The sequence below is a fragment of the Rhodamnia argentea genome, chromosome 7 (assembly GCF_020921035.1).
Source record: "Rhodamnia argentea isolate NSW1041297 chromosome 7, ASM2092103v1, whole genome shotgun sequence".
In the NCBI taxonomy this organism is placed as follows: Eukaryota; Viridiplantae; Streptophyta; class Magnoliopsida; order Myrtales; family Myrtaceae; genus Rhodamnia; species Rhodamnia argentea.
This window is the reverse complement of record NC_063156.1, coordinates 29167037-29188197: the sequence shown is the minus strand read 5'-3', so window position 1 is coordinate 29188197 and position 21161 is coordinate 29167037. Positions and strand designations below refer to the sequence as shown.

Sequence of the window (21161 nt, the reverse complement as noted above, 5' to 3'; positions counted from 1 at the left end):
AAACAGCTGATATCAACTATTCAAAACTGAAGGACTGTACAAGTGCCCTCCGTGTACATCCACGAGGAGACGCCGTCCCTAAATCTAAAACGAGCCGGCCATTATTGTGTTTCACTACGCGGTCTCTTCCCTCTGTTCTGTCCTTTGCTTGATATTACCAATGTCCCATGTCCCTTAAGCCGCATTACCCTCTCGTGTCCTCAGCCAGAACACAATCTCTCTCTCTCTCTCTCTCTGGGTTTGCGTTTGTCTGCGAAGTCCTTTTCTTGATCATGATGGAGAGAAGAGTAACGAGCAGAGAGTTTGCAAGAGATCAGAACAAACTAAGCTCCTCCTTGATCCTGCAAAAGAAACTGACTGACAGCAGGCGACCAGCTGCGATCGCCAAGCCTGAGCCAGCCCCCGACCTCACGGACTTCATGAATGACATGTTCTACGGCACTGTCAGCACCGAGAGGAAGGCGTATAATCTGAGTGGGAACCTGGGGAAGGATCGAGATTACGAGGAGGATGATTTCGACAGCAGCACCAGGAGCAACAGCAGCAGGTTGACGCAGGCATGGCTAGAAGAGGCCAGGCAGATGGTAGCTACTTCCCCGGGGAGGAGTGAGTCGCCCTCTCGGCTCGTGGGGTCGCCGAGGTTTGCAGCGGCGGCTCAGGGCAGGCTCTCTTTGTCTTCCAAGATTGAAACAAGAGACCCCCTCTCTAGATCTGCTAGGAGGTAGGTGTGTTTGAAACTTCGAAAAATGACGAACCCTCCATGTTCCAGTTTTCATGCATGGTCATACTCAAACCATGAAATTTACATCATCTACGAGCCTATAAACTATAAAGTAAAATAGAAGTCAACACTCTCAAGGCCATTTGATCAATGATCGTTAGGTATAAATATTAAGATCTTCTGTTGAAATCTACCGACAAAGAATCAATGTGATCAGTGTCCATTTGGCATGGGAACATGTGAGACCTCTGCAGAATAAGCTTCTTAGTTTGGACATCCAATTGACTTTCTCAAAATTTGATTGTGATTATCTTAACTTTTAATAGTACTCAATTTATACATAATTCGTGCAAACATGATGGGTTGGCAATTGTAATTTGTTACTGTACATCCAAGGGTAAATAGCCGGGCCAATCTCCAAAAAACAGATTCAGTAAAAACAATTCTAAATTATTTATAAAACGATTCCATAGACTTATGTTTACATTTTAAAATGAACAATATTATATATGATGCAAATCAGTATATAATATTAGTTTGCGCGTTATTAATTTAGTGGATGACGCAATGTGATTTCATTGGATGGATATTTTAAGGCAATAATTTAGTGGTAGGAGATTACATCTGAAACATGTTACAGTACTAGAATTTAACCAAAAAAGAAAAAAAAAAAACCAAAGAATTGCTCTTGACAAGTATAGTACATTGAATTGACATTTTCAAGTTATTTATAGATCGAACATGCTACCACAAAAATGAAAGTTTTTTCCATATGTGATCTTTTAAAATGTACTAAATGAGCAGCAGAATGGTTATAAAATGTCAATATGATATATAGAACCATTTTTATTCTTTTAGCTAATCGAATCATTATCGATATTCGAATTGTGTGGTTTTTAAAAAAAAAGAGTACATGCGGTATATGTTCTCGTCACCTAATTACTTTTAAAAAGAAGATAAAAATATAAAGTTGCCGCAAAAAAAAAAAGAAATAATTATAGCATTTATTTCTAATTAAATCAAACCGCGTGGTAGCCGTGCAGTCTTCATTTGTGGTAGAAATGTTTAGTTTAGTGTGGAAAATCATAATTTTTGACAAAAATATGTTGAACTTACTCTTTGCATATAGAGTTTTGCTAAGCTTGAAATATGTAAATAGAATTTGTTGTAATTGTAAGGCGTAAACTCTATTTGAATATTAATTTTTTTTATTAGACTGTCACGAGGTCGCATGTTTCAGTAGTTCTTACGTGACCCCGGGGGGGGCGGTTAACTGTCAACTGTAAACACACGACGGACAGTGAGTCCGACTGATCCTCGCTCTTCTCCGCGAGCAGGCACAGAGCCGTGGACAGCTTCAGCGGCGAAATTCTCTCCAAATCCGTCAGGCACGGCCGTAATCGATCGGAGACGCTTGATACTCCGCCGGACTCTCCGACGGAGCCATCCTCTTCCGCTGAATCCGTCCACAAGTGGTTCTCCAACATCGTCAAACAACCCCCCAACGCGGATGACGATTCATCTCAATTGCGACTCTCCATCAGCTCCGAACAACCGCCTCAGCTTCTTCCGCCGAGGCAGTCGACGCACCGGAGGTCCAGATTCCATAACGACGCCTCTGCGACCCAGGCACAGGTGATTCCCGCTCCTCCTCGGCGCTTTCGAGCCCCAGTGCCGTCGCAGGACACGCAGCTGCTGTCTCCGCCGGAGAACTTGGTCGAGTCTGCTCACCGGAGGTCGATTTCTTCCTCGACGTGCTCTGCGCTGGATGATCGGGTCCTTTCGCCTCCAAGGAGCCTAGTGGAGTCGGCTCACCGGAGGTCAGTGTCATCGTCCACTTGTTCCCTCGATAAGATCGCGCCAAAGGTGACCAGTAACGGGTGGTTGAAGGAAGGCAATGGAGCGAGGGAAGTTGGGGTTAATGGATTTCTCAAAGAGCAGAGAAGCAAGATTGGGAAGATCTTGAGTGGCGAGCTCAATGCCAGGGCGAAGATTGTTCTCTCAGGACCTTCAAACAGTTAAGTACCTTTCTCTGCCTTTTCTATTTTTATTTTTATGGCATTTTTCCCCTATAGTTCCATGACCGATAGTTTTCCTGGACAATGATTTTTCTTGTGAATAGCGTTTTCATGGCATTACTTTTCTTAATCCGATTGTAGAATTCACTGATCTATATAGGAAGTTACATTTACAGATACGAGATCACAATGCAAATTGACTAACACTAATGCTAACAGTCCACTCGAGAATAGCTAGAGGTTAACAACACATCGCATACACTAAGCACTCGGGTGATGTGATACTACTTATTACACCCACGGGACAGTTCGAAAGCATCGACGGACTGTGGGAGCATGACAAGATCGATTGATGGTCTTTGGTTCCTTCACTCCTGGCCTGACTAGGATTTTCATTTTGGAACTTCGCTTAGATTCGAATTGTGTTAATCTGAAATTCTTTGGGGCTGCAGGTACAAGTTCTATGATAGCTGCAATATGTTCTGCATGGCTGTTGGAGAGTAGGATGAACAAGAACAAGGGAGAAGGCAATGGAGGAGGGTCCATTGCGGTGCCCGTGATGAACGTCAGGAGAGCGAGGATGTGGAAGCAACGCCAGGCTGCTTGGCTCTTTCACCATGTTGGTCTTGATGCCACCTCCTTACTATTTGCCGATGAGGTAAATGCTTTTCTATTGCACCACATGTTTGCTTCAAATGAAAAAAGAAAAAGAAAAAAAGGGTCTCGTTACCAGAGGAACATTAGTGTTTACAGTAAATCCTTTCCCAGAGTTTGGTGCTTGCTCAGATGCTTTCTTGGGGGTGACTCTTCTTTTTGATCCGGCACCCAAGCACACTGCTAGATAGACAAAACAGAGAACAGATAGATAACAGAAAACTTTTACTAGCCCAATACAAGCAATGTGGTTGGAGATGAGATGATTTCTCTTTCAAGTGGAGAAGTTGGTTACTGTGTACAAGCGGTTCTAGTTATCGCCAAATTTTTTCTAGTATTTTTGTCTTTAGATGTGATGACTTTGCTTGGAATTTTGACACGGTCAATTATGATAATTCTGCATCCAACCTGTATGCTCGATATCCATTGTATACCATTCCATCTGCTTTGTGGATTGCTTAAACAAAGAAAGAGTTTGTTTCTTCCACTTGGTTTAGGTGGATTTGGAAAGTCTAATGATGGCTGGAAAATTAAGCATTCTTGTGGTTGGGCAAGATGTCCTCAAAACAAATGGTGAGGTCAGTGCATATCAATCACTGTGAATCATCATTAGGCACCGAATAATTGCCATATTCATTAAGTGCACAGCAGAAGATGAAGATTTTTACTCACTCTCGAAGTCATTGAATGTCTAGGTTGGATCTCAATGCACAGTTCTTACAGATAATTACTGTGAAGAAGCTTATGATCTGCTCGAAACTAAAGTGCTCAACAGACTTTTGGTGAGTAAACTTTTGCCCGTTTCTGTAGAAACCTGTCTAGTCATTGCACAAGAGTCACGGGTTAAAGCTTTTCTCCAGAATTCTTACCGTCTTCCCATGTTACAGCTGGCGGGAGTACTGCTAGACACTCAAAACCTAACTGCAACTGGTAAATTGTCTACCGCAAGAGATGCTGAAGCTGTACAGCTGCTATTAGTTGGGTCAGCCCCCAGTTACAGAACTACTCTCTTTGATCAACGTAAGCCAAATGTACTATCGGATCTTTTGAGCTTGTATATGAAATGTGTTCTCATACTTGGTTTCGTGGCTCCTCATTAGTGATGCAGGATCCACAAGATGACACCTTTACTGAGGCCTTGCAGCAAAATTATGGGAAGCCTCCAAATGACAGTAAGGAATATATGCGTCTTTGTACTGATATGGTGGTAAATGGACTTTCGCACGAAATTAGCACCAACATTCTTTGCTTTCGTGGTAAAACACCACAGGTGGTTCCATTGCTGGATCTAGGATGGACCAAAGGGTTCCTGAAAGAAAGTCTACCTCTGTCCATTCCAAAGAAAGCATTAAGAAAGGTCCCGAGACAAATCAGCATGATACTAAAACTGCAAAAACCGACAGGGTTTCCCCAAAACCAGGTGAGACTTTTCATAATTTTTTTTTTCACATCATGAAAGAGCGAAATTTCTGTTGGAATCTCGTAATTTTCGGCTGTCTGTGGTCCTCATATTGTACCAGTCCATTACTCCAAAGGTTTTGATAGGTGTCATCCCATTCGTGCAGATAAGCAAAGTTCAAATCCTGTACAACCTCCAAAAAAAGAATCCGATGCTGGTCGAGGAAAGAATACGTTCTTCCTGGCCAGGTGGTTTGGTTTTGGTTCAAAATGAAGACTGAATACTGGGATGGCCTGTGAAGTACTCTGACTGAATTGGAACCCAAGATCGATCTCCCAGATTGCTGATGAGCAAAATGGGGAATAAAGTTGGTCCCTCCAACATATTCCATTATTCTTGCTTTAGGTGTCATTATGGCATGAAAGCGTACTTACATAAGCGATTGAAGCAGTGGTAAAGGAGTTTTTTCGCAGACTAAAGATTGCTGTGGTATGCCATCATCTGTAACATCAGTTATTCCTCCTATTGTAGCGATTTTCAGTTTGCCACTGGAAACAAAACTTGTCTTTTGTGGCTGTTGCTTTGTCTTCACTCTTTGAGTAGCTTCAGTTGATCTCAGTTCATTGTTATGTTCTTGTCTGTGGAAGAGGAGATCGTACCAGATGAACTTTTGTTTGCAAATCAACTGCCATAATTCCCGAGAAATGTGTTGACATCCGGTGCATCGCCTTGCTGTCTGTTGCTACAGAACGGGAAGATGTATATTTACAGAGGATACCTTTATCAATTTCTTTAAAACACATGAAAATGCATTGGTGTAGCTTTTTAATTTTTTTAAATAATAGGTGTTTGTTTCATTTCCAACGGTGGTTTTCATTTTTTATTCTTTGCTGCGCACATGTTACTGGGAAAAAATTGCATCTTTTCTGCCTTCTTCAATTATCTTTGTTCATCCCGTCACAGCAGGCTATAGGAAACCCATCATGCCATTGACATTTACTGATATTTACTTAGTTAAGTTATAGCTACTCACCAGTCTTCATTCCATCTAGGCATTCTTATACTGAAAGTGACTTCCATCTTTAACTGTTAAAATAAGCAGCTGATCCTCTCGGAGCTTGGATAAGGTAGTGACTGCTCTTTTTTATTCTGATTTAGGAGAAGACTTAAAAGGCTTCGACGTGATGCCGGTCAAAAAGTTCAAGCCGAGATCATTACAAGTACCAATCATTATGGCGGTCAATGTTGCGTACAGGGCTTCGCCAATTAAGTTGGCACTATTGACAGGGCCAAAGGAAATTCAACAAAAAGACTAAGACAAACAAAATATAACAGTGAATTTTTTCATGGATGAAGATGGGGTCGAGTTTGTGTTGGCCGTGGGGTGGTTTGCCATGTTAAAAGTCATATTCGCCTATTGCTCCTGGTTATCTTTTTTGGGACCGGCTAGGACTTAATGTTCCATTTGGAGTAGATTTCTCCACATGTTCTGTCCTTGAATGCTTACCAGATGTACCAGCTTCCGTGTTGTTTAATCAACAAAAGAAAGCAGAAGTAGTTGCCTTGGGCCCTCTTATATTCCTAATCCTAACCAGTAAAACTTAATATGCTGAGAAGACCGAACCAAGAAATTAGACAGATCCTATACAGATGCGGGTGGATGGCCTCAGCAGAGTGCAAAAAACAGGGGATTAAATGAAAGATGCGACACCGCATAGGAAGAGCACATGCGCATGCATGCTCTTTGCAACGTTTTAGGCTGCTTCGCCATCATCCAGAGGAGAGAAGCAGCTTGCTTTGCCCAGTCACATGCACTAGCATTGTTTTCCAGATAGGGACATTCAGTAAGTTATTGAACCTATTTCCAAATCTTGTGTATAGAAAAAAAAAATATATATATGGTTACAGGAGGGCATACCCATATTGGGAGACAGAATCTTTTGGAACCCAAAAAGAAGAAAAGGAAATATTTGCTCGCTTATCAAGATCAGATCAAAGAGTAGAAAGAGAGGGAGACAGGCTCCTCTAGCTGGGGCATTATTGGGGATGTAATTGATCCAATCTTTCTTGTCCAATTATGCCCACTTGTTCCTTCCCAGCTGTAAGTAACCTCCAAGCTCTCTTCTCTGGGCCCCCTCCACACCTAATCCTCTCTCTCTCTCTCTCTCTCTCTCTCTCTCTCTCTGAATCCGATCTGTATTCTCACCACTCCATGTTGTTGGCCCATAACATGCCTGAAGACCCATACAAATTCTTGGCAATCTAGCTTTTTCCTAGGGATCTTGACAATACACTCAAGTTTGGCCTAATATGATCCCTCTACTCAAACTTCCAAGCATAGAGAAACAAGCAAAACTCTGTGGACCCACTTGCGGAAATCCCATCCACAGAACCGGAGCTCTCCGTCTGCGATGACAATGGCGTTGATGCGTACGGCGAAGATGCCGAGGAGACGGATATTGATGACAAAATCGGCTTGAATATGAACAATGCATGCCTTAGGCCAGGACTAAAAAGCCAGTCATGGACATCCCAATAGACTTCCACTCTAAGCTTGTTAACATAGATGGACTCATTACCTCTGAATTTCCACTGGAGGTGTTTCACATGGATTGCCAATTGCCCGTCGATCCTTATCTCCATTTCTGGTTCGATCCCGTTTAGCGAACTGCCATTGCCGATGCTCCCACTGCTGAAATTCCTGTTCTTACATTCGATCGATATCTCGTGGCATCCGTCCTTCTCGTAAAACTTAGCCCTTGTGGAGAACTTCTTTTTACTGAATATATGCTCTTTCTTCGAAACTAAAATTGGATCGATAAGAGCCGGCCTACAACCAGTCTTCCTATAAGCATCCTTCTTCAGATCCCCAACAAGCAGAACAACTTCCTCGTCGCAGACGACGGCAACATAGTACTCAGAGTTCGGCTCAGTTTCGCCGTTAAATTTCGCCGCTTTGAGGTCCCAGAAAATGTCGACAACTTTACCCTCAACCGTGAAGTGCTTAGACCCTTGTTTCCTCCAAAAGTACCACGGTTTGAGCTCCACTTTGCAGTTGTACTGGTTCTCTCCTTGGGGGCCTTCGACAGACACCGAGAGGCCACGAAGCATCAAATTCTTGCACCATGTGATGGTGATCAATCTGCACTGATCGGCAATCTTCGTACGGTAAATGGACATGAAAACGCTCTGGCCGGACCTCATCACAGCAGCCTGATCATCGCTCAGCTTCTCACCGGATGAAAAGCAAGCCGGAATCCCAATCTGGTCTTGCATTCTTTTGCTTGAATCTTGATTGATCAACTTGATTTTGGACAAAGTTCGGCTAAAATCAAGAAGCAGCAGCTCAAGAGATGAGAAAATGATATGGGTGCGAGAGGCAGGATGAATGGCCTATGAATATCAGCATAGAGAGAGAGAGAGAGAGAGAGAGAGAGAGAGAGATCTTACTTGCTAAAATATATTCAATCAGAGATGCTGCCAGAGGAGTACTTCTTGGCAGCATTTACTTCACAGAAAAGAAAAAAGATTATTGCTGTCCAAAACTGTCATAGAGATGGCAGTGACTGAGAGTTGGTGAAGACGCTCTTTTTATATGCTTCAATGATCTGTTGCCTTGCCTAATTTCCTCTTTAACTGTACTTTATAGCTCTCCGATTTAATTGATTTTCTTTCTCGAACCACTTAAGCTAGAGACAGCTTTTGTAAAACCAAGGTGTTTTCTTTTGCTTCTGTTGCACTTAAATTACTCTTTCCCGTGCATGGTGAGAAAGCAGAGACGCCATTCTTTCACCGGATTTAAGAACCAATACAACTCTGCTATGCATGCCAGGCACATGACATGTTTAGAAAGAGAAAATAAGAAATATGACCAGTCATCACCTATTCATATATTAAAAAAATTGGATTAGAGGGAAAGGCGGAGAGAAAAACTTTGTCATTTCAACTTGGGTCTTCATGAGTTTCTATGATTTGAGTTGAACACCAACTACAACAACGTGGAAATGCACTTTTAGCCTCTTTTTTTTCCTTCGAAAATGTTGTCTGAGTGAGGAATCTAGGCGCTAGATAAAGAGTAGCAGCAGTTGCAGAAAGTGAGAAGTCATGCTTCTATGGCTGTGCAGGTCATAGATTGGGCCCAATCTCAGTTCTTTCTCTGCATTCTCCCAGCTCAGAGATAAAGATAGGGCAAGTGATCAAAAGGACGAACTCACTACTCCATCTTGAATAATGCAGGTTTGTGAAGGTCCCCATCTGGCAATTATTCAAAAAGTTCCATCGTGGGACTGAACAAACAAAAAAAAAAAAAAGAGGTGGCATCTTTAAAGGGTCTCTGTTTTCTTTTCCTTCTCAGCCAGTTTTCTAGTTTCTGAGATGAGTATTTTCCCAGATGACTTGATCAAGAGCAATTTCCACACAGGAAGTTGCACGCCCTTCTCCATACAAGAGTAAACTCCGCAATCAGAAGCCAATGATTGCTGCTCCAAGACCGGCCATTTCATGCAAATCTTTAATGATGATGTAAGATAGAATCTAATTTCATGCAGAGAATCACAAGAAAAGAGAGAGATGGAGATAAAATGGTATTTGTCGTTATGAGAGAGGGAAGGAGAAGAAGTGGGCATGTTGGATCAATTTATTAACCAGTTGTCATAGATTACCCAACTGAGAAACACTTGTGCTAGATTGGGTGAGAGAAAAGGTGATTTCTTTCACCTTAGTTGATTAGTTTGACATGGAAAGATTTGACTTCATTTATTGCCAAAGTAGAATCCTATGCGACCTTTCTTGGACTTCGGTTGTTACGTGTAAGTCCTATCATGACATTTTTATTAAAAAGGACACAACTTTAATTATCTTTGTGTAATAACAGTTGTTTAAGAAAGACCTTTTCCCTTCCCTATCAAGAAAATCAAGAAATAGAGGAAATTAGGGGGCTTACCAAAAGGAACGAAAACCTTTTGACAATACAAGCGGGTGTTCTCTTGGGCCTCTGAATTTGATGTACTTTTACAGCCTCTCAGGAAAAAGAACAAAAACCTTCGACGTTATTTCAGTTGATTCGTGAGCTGTCTGAAATCCTTCTTTTGGCGGGAACTCTCAAGTGTCGTCCACGAACTTGAGCGGATCAAAAACCACATCGAATTCATCTCTGGTTCTTAATCTTGTCGCCGTCGTTGATCCGGAAAGTTCCTAACTTTGCATGACACTGCAATTCTCCTCTCGCTTGTCATTCAAAGAGTCAAAATTACGTGAACTTCGGCTTCTGAGTTCGAGCCAGGATGTCACCGAGAGTTTGAGGTATGTTCTCAATTCGAAACAGTCGACAGTTTCTGCATGCGTTTTATGTTGTCTTTGGAAGTCTTATTGGCGAAAGCCGCGCAAGATGTTTCAGCTTTCTGCTCTAACTGGAGCAACAATACTTGCCCGGAAGCATGGAAAAGAAAGGAAACTAGCAGCTTGTACTGGAAAGAGTAAAAAAGCTGCATTTTGTTATCAGTTTGGATTGGACCAAGTAGTCTTGCGCGTTTGCTTGATTAGCTGATGTTAACATCGTCATGCATCTCGATGACCAAATTGAACATCTCTGTGATATTAGTTTATCTCCACGGGGATCTTTGTTGGTCCCTAAATAGATATAGATTGTCCGTTGAGCGGCTGAATTGGGATTTATGGTTCGACCAATTGCAGAAACTTTCACCATTCTTTTCCCTGAATTGAATGATCAATTCGGCAAATCATTCTTTGGATGAGAGGACCATATGGGATGGGAAACCCTCAGGTTCTAACTGCAGTAATGCAAATTTTGTAAGGCATCAATGCATGGAAAGGAGGGGACCGAGATAAGTATTTGCGGGACACCATAGCTGTTCTTTCGAGTTGATTCTACTTATTTATCAACTCTATGAAGTTGCTCGTTTGTGTACACTGAGCAGGAATGGCTGAACAGAGAAGAGGAAACGTGATTTTGCGAGCAAGGAGGATAGTGGTAGACACGGGTGTTAGCTAGGTACGTCCTTCAGAAGTAAGGCATGACAATCTTTCCTGATTCCTTGGATCTCACTCCATGTCATTGCTAGGCTCTGCTTATAGTTAGGACAAGCAAGTCCTGTGCTTATAGTTAGGACAAGCAAGTCCTGTGCTGATACATGAAACTCGCAACCTTCCCGAGTCACAGAACGAGGCAAGGTGGAAAATCGACAAGAAGTGCAGACAAAGCTGGCTGCTAGTGGATTTTCCCGGAGAATCCTTTATGATACCAAAATAATTTTAGTGCATTCTTGCCCCCCCTCTTAAACATTGGCATCATCTATTGTACAGCCCCTAGCCGTAGCTCATGATTCTCGGACAGCATAAGCATCAAGAATACTAGCAAAAAGGGAACGGTTTACCATTCTTTTTGTCATGATCGGTGATTGCTACATCAGCTGCTCTTGATTACGCATTACACATGTTTCTCCCTTTTGTGGTGCTTTCTGATGGATTCAGTCTCGTGCTGAAGTTTTCCCAAACGCCAGATTCAGCTAGAATCACTTAGGATGTTTCTCTTCAGCAGGACTCATCGAAGCTGACTTCCATAAAAATTGCAAAGATTTTCAAGTGAATCTCAGTGACCATAGGATTTGACACTTTGTAGGACATAAGTGAATTTTCATTCTGTCATGCATCATATATGTTATTGTAATTGGCTCTAGTAACCTCTGTTTCTTCGCCATGTCCTCCGAAGCACGAAAACAAAATGGAATCCCCAGGTACTCGATTAAGGCCATGTTATAACACACTGAAGCTGATTTGTATGCGATACACAATCAAACGCCCGACGTGTAGTGAAATACTGGGCCACATTCAAGATTTAGAAGGCATTCTTCTTTCAAATTCTGCTGATCCGGTCAATTATGCTACACAATTTGTATCCGTGGTAGTTCACTAGCGGGAAAAACACTCTGAGACTGATTTTATACTTAGATATTGAGATGTTTTGCTCCATCTTCTTCTAAGCATTTGAACCGGGGATTCACTGTAGTGCTAGTCAGGGTGTCTTTAGGATTGTATAATGATAATCTTCCTAAAGAGAAGCTAAACTTACATGGTCATACTCATGTCTGTACTATCTCTAACATTCTGCAAGCTAGGAGCGATATGTCATGGGTGGAGGTAATGCAAAGAACTAAGCTCTTGAATAATATCCAGGCAAGGACATTCCAACTTCAATCTTCTGATCGAGCTGTTACGAAGTCCTATTGATCAACATGATCTTCTTAACGTACTGATCAAGCTGTTGTGATGACTACTTGTTTCAATGGAAGAATTCATTTCTCTCTGCTTTGCAAGTATGATGTCTTTTTGATCTGGCAAATTCTGGGGCTAAAGAAACCCCTCAACAGACACTTCAGGCTAGCATGACACAGCTGAGGTGGGCTTTGAGCCCAACAAGCCATCGTAAGCTACACAAAGTAGTTTTTCTTAGGCTTGCTGTCATCAAGGAGATGATATCCCTCTTCATGTAAGTACATGAACATTCAGCAAAGTCGCGTTCGTGGTTATATGTAAGTATCTCGATCCCTATCAGGTGAATTTTGATCCGGGCATGCTTTGCGGCATCGAATTTGTGTAACTGAGGTCACACACAGAGACCATTCTCGGTGCTTGTTGGTTTGTGTTGCCGAGGAAAACTCGGGGGCATCCAGGGCTTTTGCTGACACGCTGTACAGACATGTCATCCTCTTAAGCCTACACTGGAAGTCAGTCGTTGGTTGGCGATGCTTGAGCTTGAGAAGCATTGTTTCCGCCATCTGCGCATGCCCTTCTTTCACAATCTGCAGAATTCTAATGGCAATCCTTGGCTCTTTGGGCTCCATAATCTTCTGTCCACAAGGCAAACTCCCCTGGAGAGAAAACTTGGTGAGCCTTTGTGATCTCGTGAAGCAAAACATGTGTACCGGAGTCGAATTACGTGGCGCCAATGGAGGAGGGCTCAATCGTTTTTGGGTTGGTGGGGTACCAGCAGACCATCATCAGTCATTTCAATCACCGCAATGATGGTGATCTGTTGCACCACGCGAGCCTCAAAAGTGAAAATGTTCAATTTCATAAGCTAGAGAAAATCAACATTAAAAGATCAGGTTTAACAAAATTTATCTTTGGTTAGATCAGGGGATGAAAATGAGAATGAAAATATACTGTTGAGGAAGGTTTTTTTTTTTTTTTTATCCTTTTTGGTATGATTCACCGTTGCAAATTATTGAATAATTATAATCGAATCGAATCAAACCGATAGGACGAAACTATTTCGATGAGATTTTTTTTTTCTTTTCGAATTTAATAAATCGACTCAAAACACGCAACCAGATCGACAACTATTAATGAGTTGACGTGCAACCTGATCCAATCTAAATGTTCTTTGATAGAAATGAGATGTTGTTCCGAATCCCAGCCGCGGATGTTACCTGTGAAGGGAGAGGAGGGTAAAAGGGCAAGGGGATGTGTACACGTGTCGCATTTTCAGACAAGTTGCACAGAAACTGGGTGCAACTTGTTCCACCCCATACATCCCCCCTCCCCCACCAAAAGAACGAAGAGGAGGAACGGATAGAAGCCAGTCCGCTATCGAGAGGCCCTCTTTGTTCTTGCAGAGATAACCCTTTCACTCTATCCTTCCTTACTCCCTTCTTCTTCTTCTTCAACCCAATTTCAAACTCTCTCTGTCTCTTGCGAAGAGATTTCCAATTCACAGAGCCGAAAATGGCGATTTCTACCTCGGCCTCGTCGAAGCTCATCTACCCATGTCCCGCCTCATCCTCCGCGGCCGGCCCAACTCGCGCTCTCCCCTCCACCACCGCCATCTTCCGCACCAAGCTCACGCCGGCCCAGCTGTCCTCCTCCTTCATCACCCCCTTCGCTCCTACTTCCAACGCCTCCGCCACCGCCCCCGCCCGCCGGCGCCGCGGAGCCTTCACCGTGCGCGCGGCTCGCGGGAAGTTCGAGAGGAAGAAGCCCCACGTCAACATCGGCACCATCGGGCACGTCGACCACGGGAAGACCACGCTCACCGCCGCTCTGACCATGGCCTTGGCGTCCATGGGGGGCAGCGCGCCCAAGAAGTACGACGAAATCGATGCCGCTCCTGAGGAGCGCGCCAGAGGTATCAATCTTTCGTCCTTGTTGTTCCTGTGGCGCTCGTTGTCGGGATTGCCTATTTATGCCGGTCTTTCGGATTAATTCCGAAAATTTGTTCTTACGAATTGCTCCTGTGAGGGTATGAAATTGTTTGGACTTGTCTCTGGTAGTCGAACATTTCGATTCCACTTTTGTAACTATCTTGCGTGCTGTGCATTAGAGCGTGCTTTGGTGCAGAATTGAGCTGTATTGTAATCTGGGACATGGTTTTGAAGAGCTAAATAATCAAAACACATTCAGTTGTAGGTTTAGTTTGAGGGGCACAATTTTAACTGAAGTTGCTTAAGAAAGCTAGGTAAAAATGATTGGGGTCATTGTTTACATAGTGGTCAGTGATGTCAAGCCGCTGTTTAAAAGTGCCTTAGATTGTTTCTTGTTGAAAACTGCAAGTACCCGTACACATCTTTCCTTAACATGCCTATATTACTTGATTATTGACTTTGATCTTCGATAGATGAAAAGGTTGAAACTTTGTCTGTGGAATAGGTATCACCATCAACACAGCCACTGTGGAATACGAGACTGAGAACCGCCACTATGCCCACGTCGACTGCCCCGGACATGCCGACTACGTGAAGAATATGATCACTGGTGCTGCCCAGATGGACGGTGCTATTCTTGTCGTTTCTGGTGCCGATGGCCCAATGCCACAGACCAAGGAGCACATACTGTTGGCTAAGCAAGTTGGTGTGCCTAACATGGTGGTTTTCCTGAACAAGCAGGACCAGGTTGATGATGAGGAGCTTTTGCAGCTTGTAGAGTTGGAAGTCAGGGAGTTGCTCTCTTCCTATGAATTTCCTGGTGATGATATCCCCATCATCTCTGGTTCTGCCTTGTTAGCTTTGGAGGCTTTGATGGCAAATCCCAGCATCAAACGCGGGGAGAACCAATGGGTCGACAAAATCTATGAACTGATGGATTCTGTGGATAGTTACATCCCCATTCCACAAAGGCAAACTGATCTCCCCTTTTTGCTGGCCATTGAAGATGTGTTCTCAATCACTGGTCGTGGTACTGTGGCTACTGGCCGTGTTGAGAGAGGTACTGTCAGAGTCGGAGAAACGGTGGACCTTGTTGGTTTGAGAGAGACGAGGAATACAACAGTTACTGGAGTAGAAATGTTCCAGAAGACGCTTGACGAGGCAATGGCAGGGGATAACGTGGGTTTGTTGCTCAGAGGTATTCAGAAGATCGATATCCAAAGAGGGATGGTTTTGGCCAAGCCCGGAACTATTACCCCGCACACTAAGTTTGAGGCCATCGTGTACGTGTTGAAAAAGGAGGAGGGGGGTAGGCACTCGCCGTTCTTCGCCGGCTACCGTCCCCAATTCTACATGAGGACTACTGATGTCACCGGAAGGGTGACTTCAATCATGAATGATAAAGATGAGGAGTCCAAGATGGTTATGCCCGGCGACCGTGTTAAGATGGTGGTCGAGCTAATTATGCCCGTGGCTTGTGAGCAGGGAATGAGGTTTGCTATCAGAGAAGGTGGAAAGACAGTGGGAGCGGGTGTTATTCAGTCCATCATTGAGTGACAGTGGAGTATGCTTTGGCTTCGCCGCTTGGTTCTCGACTCTCTGAGTTGATTCAATCATTATACCGTCAAGTTGTGGAACCAGTCAGAATTTACATGTCATATATTTTGCGGTTTTGCCTCGTCTTTGCTTTTTGAGGAGGTTTAGTGTAGTTGGACAATTAGTTTTCTGATAATCCAGAACTTTAATGCTTTCTGCTGTGTCTGTCATCTTAGCTGCTGCCGATTTTCTTCAGCCATTCCGAAATATTCCCTTGTTTATGGAGTAGATCCGTACCGTTTCAGCTCAGCCCATTATTGTTATCAGTTGGTACTATCCTTGCCTTGTTAGCTGAAGAAACCCGGTGACGATTGTTCACCTTACATTTTTTTTTTTTTTTTTTTGGGGGGTTGAATGTTCACCATACATTTGAATGCCTATGCTCATTGGTTCTGGTGCATCATGCATTTTGATGGGGGATAGAGATCCTTCTGTCTGTTATCTTAGCAACTTCAAGCTCTTATAAAATTAGTGCCTTGGATGCTTGGTTCTACGTGTTCGGGACGAGGAATTCTCAGTATTGCTGTTACAAGGATGTGCTCTTGCTACAAGGAATATATTGACCTTAAGCTCTCATACATATAACATTCTTATGTTCAAGGTGAAACCCACAGGTTCCTCTGTAATTTGCTTAATTTTTGTTGAATCGTTTGAGAGCAAATGTTATACACATACTTCAATCACTGATTGTTATGTGGAGAAGTGACTAATCTAGTATTTGGTTAGAGTCGTACCTGGCACTGGAGAAAGTTCCTCCACAGCACGACAAAGGTTAAAACTTTTAACTGGAGAATGGCTATTTAGTTTAGAATAGTTTTGGAGCTGGACAAGTTTTCTAAGAGGCTTTTCACACGAATGAAATCTATGTACTTGCCTTTTGCTGAAGAAATAGTTACTAACGTGTGCCATTGCCAATTAGCACGAGTAGATGTCATGTGATACATAATTGATAAGTTACTTTCAACTATCAAGCACCAGGATCAGCACCCACAGCTCGTCTGCTTGGTAAAGGATGCACAAATGCTAGCACCTGACAATAAGTGGGGGAAAAACCCACGAGAAGAATAAGTCTTAGAAAATGGTCGAGGCCATCAACTCTTGAACAAATGCTGCTCTCTGCATTCTTGTTCCATAGTCTTGTCCCTCACCCTCGTCCAATGAAGCGCTGCACGGAGAGCATCAGTTAGTCACTTTGGTCTTATTCCGGGCAATGCAGATGGAATACATAATCCTTAACGGCACTATTGTCAGTCTCTGCTCAGATTATCCTTGTCAGCCAATGATCTCTTACTAAAGATTTGGCGGGAACAAGATGACAGACTCAGTCATTAGTTCGTCCGGGAAATTCTTTATTTACACCATACCAACGCTTCCACAATACTAGGGATGGAGCAACAATGGCAAGGAAGTTTCAGTTAACCATCAAAAAGAAAAGGATGCATCAGATGGTCTACGGCACCGACGACTGCAATTGTGCTAAAAAATCAACTTAAAGAGATTTGCCTTGTGGAGTTATGCCTATTTCTCTTAAGCTTCCACTTCCCCGTTCTAACTATACAGAGGCTGCAAATTACCAATTCACGAGAACTTCTGTTCATATGCACATTTAAATTCCCGCGCTTCTTAGTTAAATGCGTCCTACAATCATCGCGCAAGTACACGTCCAGCAAGTCCAATTAATTGTCATACACCAAAACTGATACACAAGCACCATTTCTGCGTTCTGGTAATTTGAAAATGCCGATTCTATGATATCAATTTTTATTATGAAGAAAGGTTTAACAAAACTTTTAACTCCGTGATTAGGTTCTTTTACTCCGTAACGAGTGTTTTCATCATATCCCCATGCAGAACAGACAGTTCACACTATTCTGTGGAAAACCGTACCTTTTTCCATCAGAAGTTGCTGGTGAATCCGTAGAGGAAGCATCCTCAACTTCCTCTTGTTGAGCTTGATCGGGATCTAAGAATGGAAAATTGTGTAGGAAAGGTGTGAGGAGCGGCTCAGGTGTCGTCTCAGATACATTTCCCTTAACATGCGCTGAAGACCCAAGAAACGAGCTAAGCTCCCTGCTGAGAGATGCTGAGCTAGCAGTCCAGAATCCAGACTTATTGGATCGTTTCCTCCTCTGCAGAGTCCACGACAATATGTTACTTGATAAAACTTAAAGAGGATCAGAGCACTTAATTACCTAGTGCATGTACTGAATACCATAATAAGAAGACGTGCAGAAGATGATACCTTAAACGAACTAGTATGGTGTTCTATGAAATGCCTGGTGGCATCTTTTCCTAAATTTGCGGCACAGAGAGGGCAGACCTGAAATAGCAGGCATCGAAGCAATGTGTCAAAATGCAAATTCTACATACACTTGGACTGCATTAAGCACCATGACATGATGAGTTTCTGTGTAGCTACTTCAGAACTGCCAAGTTTGCGTGTATGTATCGTTTAAAACAAAGGTAAGATGAATGAAGTACGCATATGGCAGGCCCACAAATCCAGAGTAGCAAAAAAAAGAGGAATTACCGCATTTTTCAAGTCGAAGCAGTGTTCATTCTGCAAGTGTTTGCAGAGAATATTTACATCGATTTCCATGTAACAGAAGGGGCAGGGAAAAAAAGCCCTGAAGTCATCATCTCCTTCTGAATCATCTAATACTATGTGATTATCTGTCACAAAAAGATGAACAGGAAAACAAGAAAACAATGCTACACGAATTAAGTATGGAAGGCAGACACAAATGGATCGACAAAACAGAGGAATTCATGAGGATGCTGAAAGACAGGATGAAGATATATCATAACTTGGAACAGGATTGCTGTATTTAATGCAAATGAGGGGCAAATCGATTCCTCGTGATGGTTTATCATAAATTAGATTCTCATGTTTCTCATCTGTCACCCAAGATTCGAGACCAAGATTTCGAAGAGAGTGCCTAACCAAGTAATTTTACGAGCTTTCAAGACCTCCAACAACCTCAGATAAAGACCTTGCTTTACAAGGGCTAATCATAGTCAATAATGACCTTGCTTTACAAGAATGGGATAAACAGGTACTCTGAAGTCTTTCAAAGACTCTCAAGTGCCCATGAGGAGGAATTAATATTAGACTTCCAATCAAGGGCAGCTGATGCAAAGTTAAAGCATACAAGAGCACTTGCATTAGACTAATTAGACCAAGCCAACTTGGCTCAGAACCCACGGTCGAGCAGGCCAAGCGAGAACACATTCCCTATCTTAAAACGGTTCCAAAACCATCCAATTGAAGCAATATCTCCACTAATCCAAACCTTTTCACGACATTACAAAGCAACTTCTAGATTGTGCTCTCTCGAAGGATCTTACTATCTGCAAATTGAATACATCCAAACAATTCCCAAGAGCTCTACATTCACCGAACAACTAAACTACAAGACAAAGTAAAACCTTCTTGAAGAAGCAAAAGAAGAAATGGAACCAGCACAAACCCTGGAAGTTCTTGCTTTGTCCTTTCTTTTTCTTCCCTTCTGTTTTTAGGAACATATGAAGGAAACCCAGAAGGTAGATAGACAATCGAGTTTAGCGAAGAAGTACCATAATGAAGCCCGAGAGCTTGGATGGCAGAGAGGCGCCTGGAGGAGTGAACGCGCGAAGACCGGAAGTCAACGTCCATATCTACAGCTCTCCCACGAATGCTGTCACGCTTGGTCTCGCCGGGAAACGTCGGGTTCCGGAGAAGCAGGAAAGGGGTCTTCGGTGATCTGGGGAGAGGAGGAAGGAGAGAAGAGAAAGGGGCTATCTTTCTATATTGATCAGCTGAGGAACAAGGGTGTGTGCGGTGGTATCCCTCCCTCGTTATATACTGCTCACTCTCCTTTCTGCAAGTGGGAGGAAGGCTTCTTCTCTGAAGCACACAAGCTGAATAGGAAGCCGACAAGTGGCACAGCTGCAAAACGCGCATTTTTTTGGGTAAATCTTGTCCCCTGGATCGATGAAGTTCTAGCTGTCTAACCAAGTTTGTCTTCTTCTTCTTCTTCTTCTACTACTACTACTCCAGTACTACTTCATCTCCATGGCCAAGTCAAGCAAATGCCCAAGTTAATTGCTTGGGGATTTCTTTGCATAGTTTAAAATACCTTTTATTATGGTTCATGGGAAAGTTGATAGCCGAAAGCTTCTGATTAAGTATGCAAAACTGCAACTTTTTTTAAACTTTGAAAGAGCTTAAAAGGTGGATTTTTGCTCCTTACCCCCCCCCACCCAAAAAAAGGTGGATTTTTGCTGATTCTGAATTGCATTTTGACCGGTGGGAACTTTGGCCAGCGGATGCGAATCGGCAACTGTTCTTGTTTTTTTATGCAGCTTTTGATGAGAGAGAGAGAGAGAGAGAGAGATATCTTCTCGACGAAGTTCTCTTGGGTCTCTTTCCACCAAATTTTTCTCGAGAGAAAAAGGCAGAAAACAGTAAGAAAGTCATCCGCCATGAAGGCAAAAGGCACGACTTTTTGTCACATGGGCATTGCGTTGTGTCAATCCTTTCGGAGGTTTTGCATAGGAATTAGGATGGCCAAATGGAATTACATTCGCTGTTGCTTTATTTTAGTGCATTTCTGGCAGAGATTGCGCTTATCAGCAATGCCAAGATTGATTTAGTAATATATCAGATGATGGTGCAACCACGTTTAAATAGTAATTTACATTCGAGACTCGATAAGGATTTGCCATATCGCCCGATGAACCGATCCTGTAAATCGGGCTTTGTAAACTTAGCATTTCTCATTGACAAAAAATAATAATAAGAAAAATTAGAAATTCTTGACATTTTAACAAGCATGTCGAAAGTGTGTGTATATATGTAGGTTGTTGGATTGGATGGCGATTCGATAGTTTAAACTTTAAGCCCACTTAATTGGATAACTCTGATACAGGAAAAGCGGTGATACAATGCATCCAATACAATGAATTTATAGATGGTGATAATGCACATGTCATGGATGATATTCTATAGTTTCTCTAGCATGAGTGAAAAACGCTTGAAATGGATTTCGCACCATAGAGAAATCATTTGGAACTTTAGCATAGCGAAGCAATTTTCTTACATTTTTCTTTTTCCTTTCTGGTTAAAAGTTTTAATCGATTTGGAACTTGTGGTGAAGGACCTAGGACCTAATCTTATGTTTGGTTCACCATTAGAAAGATGGAAGGGGCATTGCTTCCACTAAAGTAATGGCCAGTCCTTTCCAATTAATATTCAATGGCAACGATTAATTGCAATTTTATGATTTATTTTTTTATTTAAAGCATGCTTATAGTTGTGGCTATTGTTGGTCATTTCTTTATTTTTATATAATCTTCTCTTTAAATTTATCTTACAAAACATAATTAGTAAGATAATTGATAAAGCCATAGCTATAAAATTAAAATTGATCGAAACCTCCATTTCGTTTCGTTTCTTTCATTTCTCAATCAAAAACGAACGACTAGTTATTCCATTTCATTCTTACTTAGATCAAACGGAGGAACTAAGGTCCGCATTCCTGTCGTTCTATTCCTTTTCTATTCCATCTTCTCATTCCATTCAATGGTAGACTAAGAAATCGAGATCAGGACAGGTGCGACAAACATTTTTCATG

At 42.4% G+C, this 21161-nt stretch overlaps 4 protein-coding genes across 6 annotated transcripts; 2 read left to right on the top strand and 2 right to left on the bottom strand.

Moving 5' to 3' along the window:
* The first annotated feature begins 2035 nt into the window (after window positions 1-2035).
* Window positions 2036-5347, top strand: LOC115749563. The gene is made up of 8 exons (XM_030686434.2): window positions 2036-2738; window positions 3192-3397; window positions 3891-3971; window positions 4089-4175; window positions 4281-4413; window positions 4494-4565; window positions 4664-4813; window positions 4959-5347. The coding sequence occupies exons 2-8, from the start codon at window positions 3203-3205 to the stop codon at window positions 5063-5065; spliced, it is 825 nt and encodes a 274-aa protein (XP_030542294.1). The 5' UTR covers window positions 2036-2738; window positions 3192-3202; the 3' UTR covers window positions 5066-5347.
* A 1718-nt stretch (window positions 5348-7065) lies between these two features.
* LOC115749562 lies at window positions 7066-8410 on the bottom strand. The gene is made up of 2 exons (XM_030686433.2): window positions 8243-8410; window positions 7066-8117 (listed from the first exon to the last, which is right to left on the bottom strand). The coding sequence occupies exon 2, from the start codon at window positions 8066-8068 to the stop codon at window positions 7112-7114; it is 957 nt and encodes a 318-aa protein (XP_030542293.1). The 5' UTR covers window positions 8069-8117; window positions 8243-8410; the 3' UTR covers window positions 7066-7111.
* A 4969-nt stretch (window positions 8411-13379) lies between these two features.
* Window positions 13380-15707, top strand: LOC115749506 (elongation factor Tu, chloroplastic). Its single transcript, XM_030686338.2, has 2 exons — window positions 13380-13934; window positions 14456-15707. Exons 1-2 carry the CDS (start codon window positions 13535-13537, stop codon window positions 15505-15507), a joined length of 1452 nt encoding a protein of 483 aa, XP_030542198.1. The 5' UTR covers window positions 13380-13534; the 3' UTR covers window positions 15508-15707.
* A 186-nt stretch (window positions 15708-15893) lies between these two features.
* LOC115749507 (protein DEHYDRATION-INDUCED 19 homolog 6-like) lies at window positions 15894-19541 on the bottom strand. Of its 3 annotated transcripts, XM_030686339.2 has the most exons (6): window positions 19123-19541; window positions 18077-18219; window positions 17789-17866; window positions 17434-17675; window positions 16633-16711; window positions 15894-16594 (listed from the first exon to the last, which is right to left on the bottom strand). In XM_030686339.2, the coding sequence occupies exons 1-6, from the start codon at window positions 19487-19489 to the stop codon at window positions 16514-16516; spliced, it is 990 nt and encodes a 329-aa protein (XP_030542199.2). In that variant the 5' UTR covers window positions 19490-19541; the 3' UTR covers window positions 15894-16513. The 3 variants fall into 3 exon arrangements, with proteins under 3 accessions (XP_030542199.2, XP_030542200.2, XP_030542201.2); XM_030686340.2 differs by having other exon boundaries at window positions 15894-16711; window positions 19123-19535; XM_030686341.2 differs by lacking the exons at window positions 15894-16594; window positions 16633-16711 and adding an exon at window positions 16718-16926.
* Window positions 19542-21161: the final 1620 nt, after the last annotated feature.

What these genes read in the sequence shown, in the direction of transcription:
- LOC115749563 (XM_030686434.2), top strand. Translation starts at nt 3,203, where the DNA reads ATGATAGCTGCAATATGTTCTGCATGGCTGTTGGAGAGTAGGATGAAC. An exon ending in CCTTACTATTTGCCGATGAG is followed by an intron (nt 3,398 to 3,890) that starts GTAAATGCTTTT and finishes CACTTGGTTTAG; the next exon opens with GTGGATTTGGAAAGTCTAAT. An exon ending in TGGGAAGCCTCCAAATGACA is followed by an intron (nt 4,566 to 4,663) that starts GTAAGGAATATA and finishes AAAACACCACAG; the next exon opens with GTGGTTCCATTGCTGGATCT.
- LOC115749562 (XM_030686433.2), bottom strand. Translation starts at nt 8,068, where the DNA reads ATGCAAGACCAGATTGGGATTCCGGCTTGCTTTTCATCCGGTGAGAAG.
- LOC115749506 (XM_030686338.2), top strand. Translation starts at nt 13,535, where the DNA reads ATGGCGATTTCTACCTCGGCCTCGTCGAAGCTCATCTACCCATGTCCC. An exon ending in TCCTGAGGAGCGCGCCAGAG is followed by an intron (nt 13,935 to 14,455) that starts GTATCAATCTTT and finishes TCTGTGGAATAG; the next exon opens with GTATCACCATCAACACAGCC.
- LOC115749507 (XM_030686339.2), bottom strand. Translation starts at nt 19,489, where the DNA reads ATGCGCGTTTTGCAGCTGTGCCACTTGTCGGCTTCCTATTCAGCTTGT. An exon ending in ACCATACTAGTTCGTTTAAG is followed by an intron (nt 17,676 to 17,788) that starts GTATCATCTTCT and finishes TGGACTCTGCAG; the next exon opens with AGGAGGAAACGATCCAATAA. An exon ending in TTGTTCAAGAGTTGATGGCC is followed by an intron (nt 16,595 to 16,632) that starts TCGACCATTTTC and finishes CTCGTGGGTTTT; the next exon opens with TCCCCCACTTATTGTCAGGT.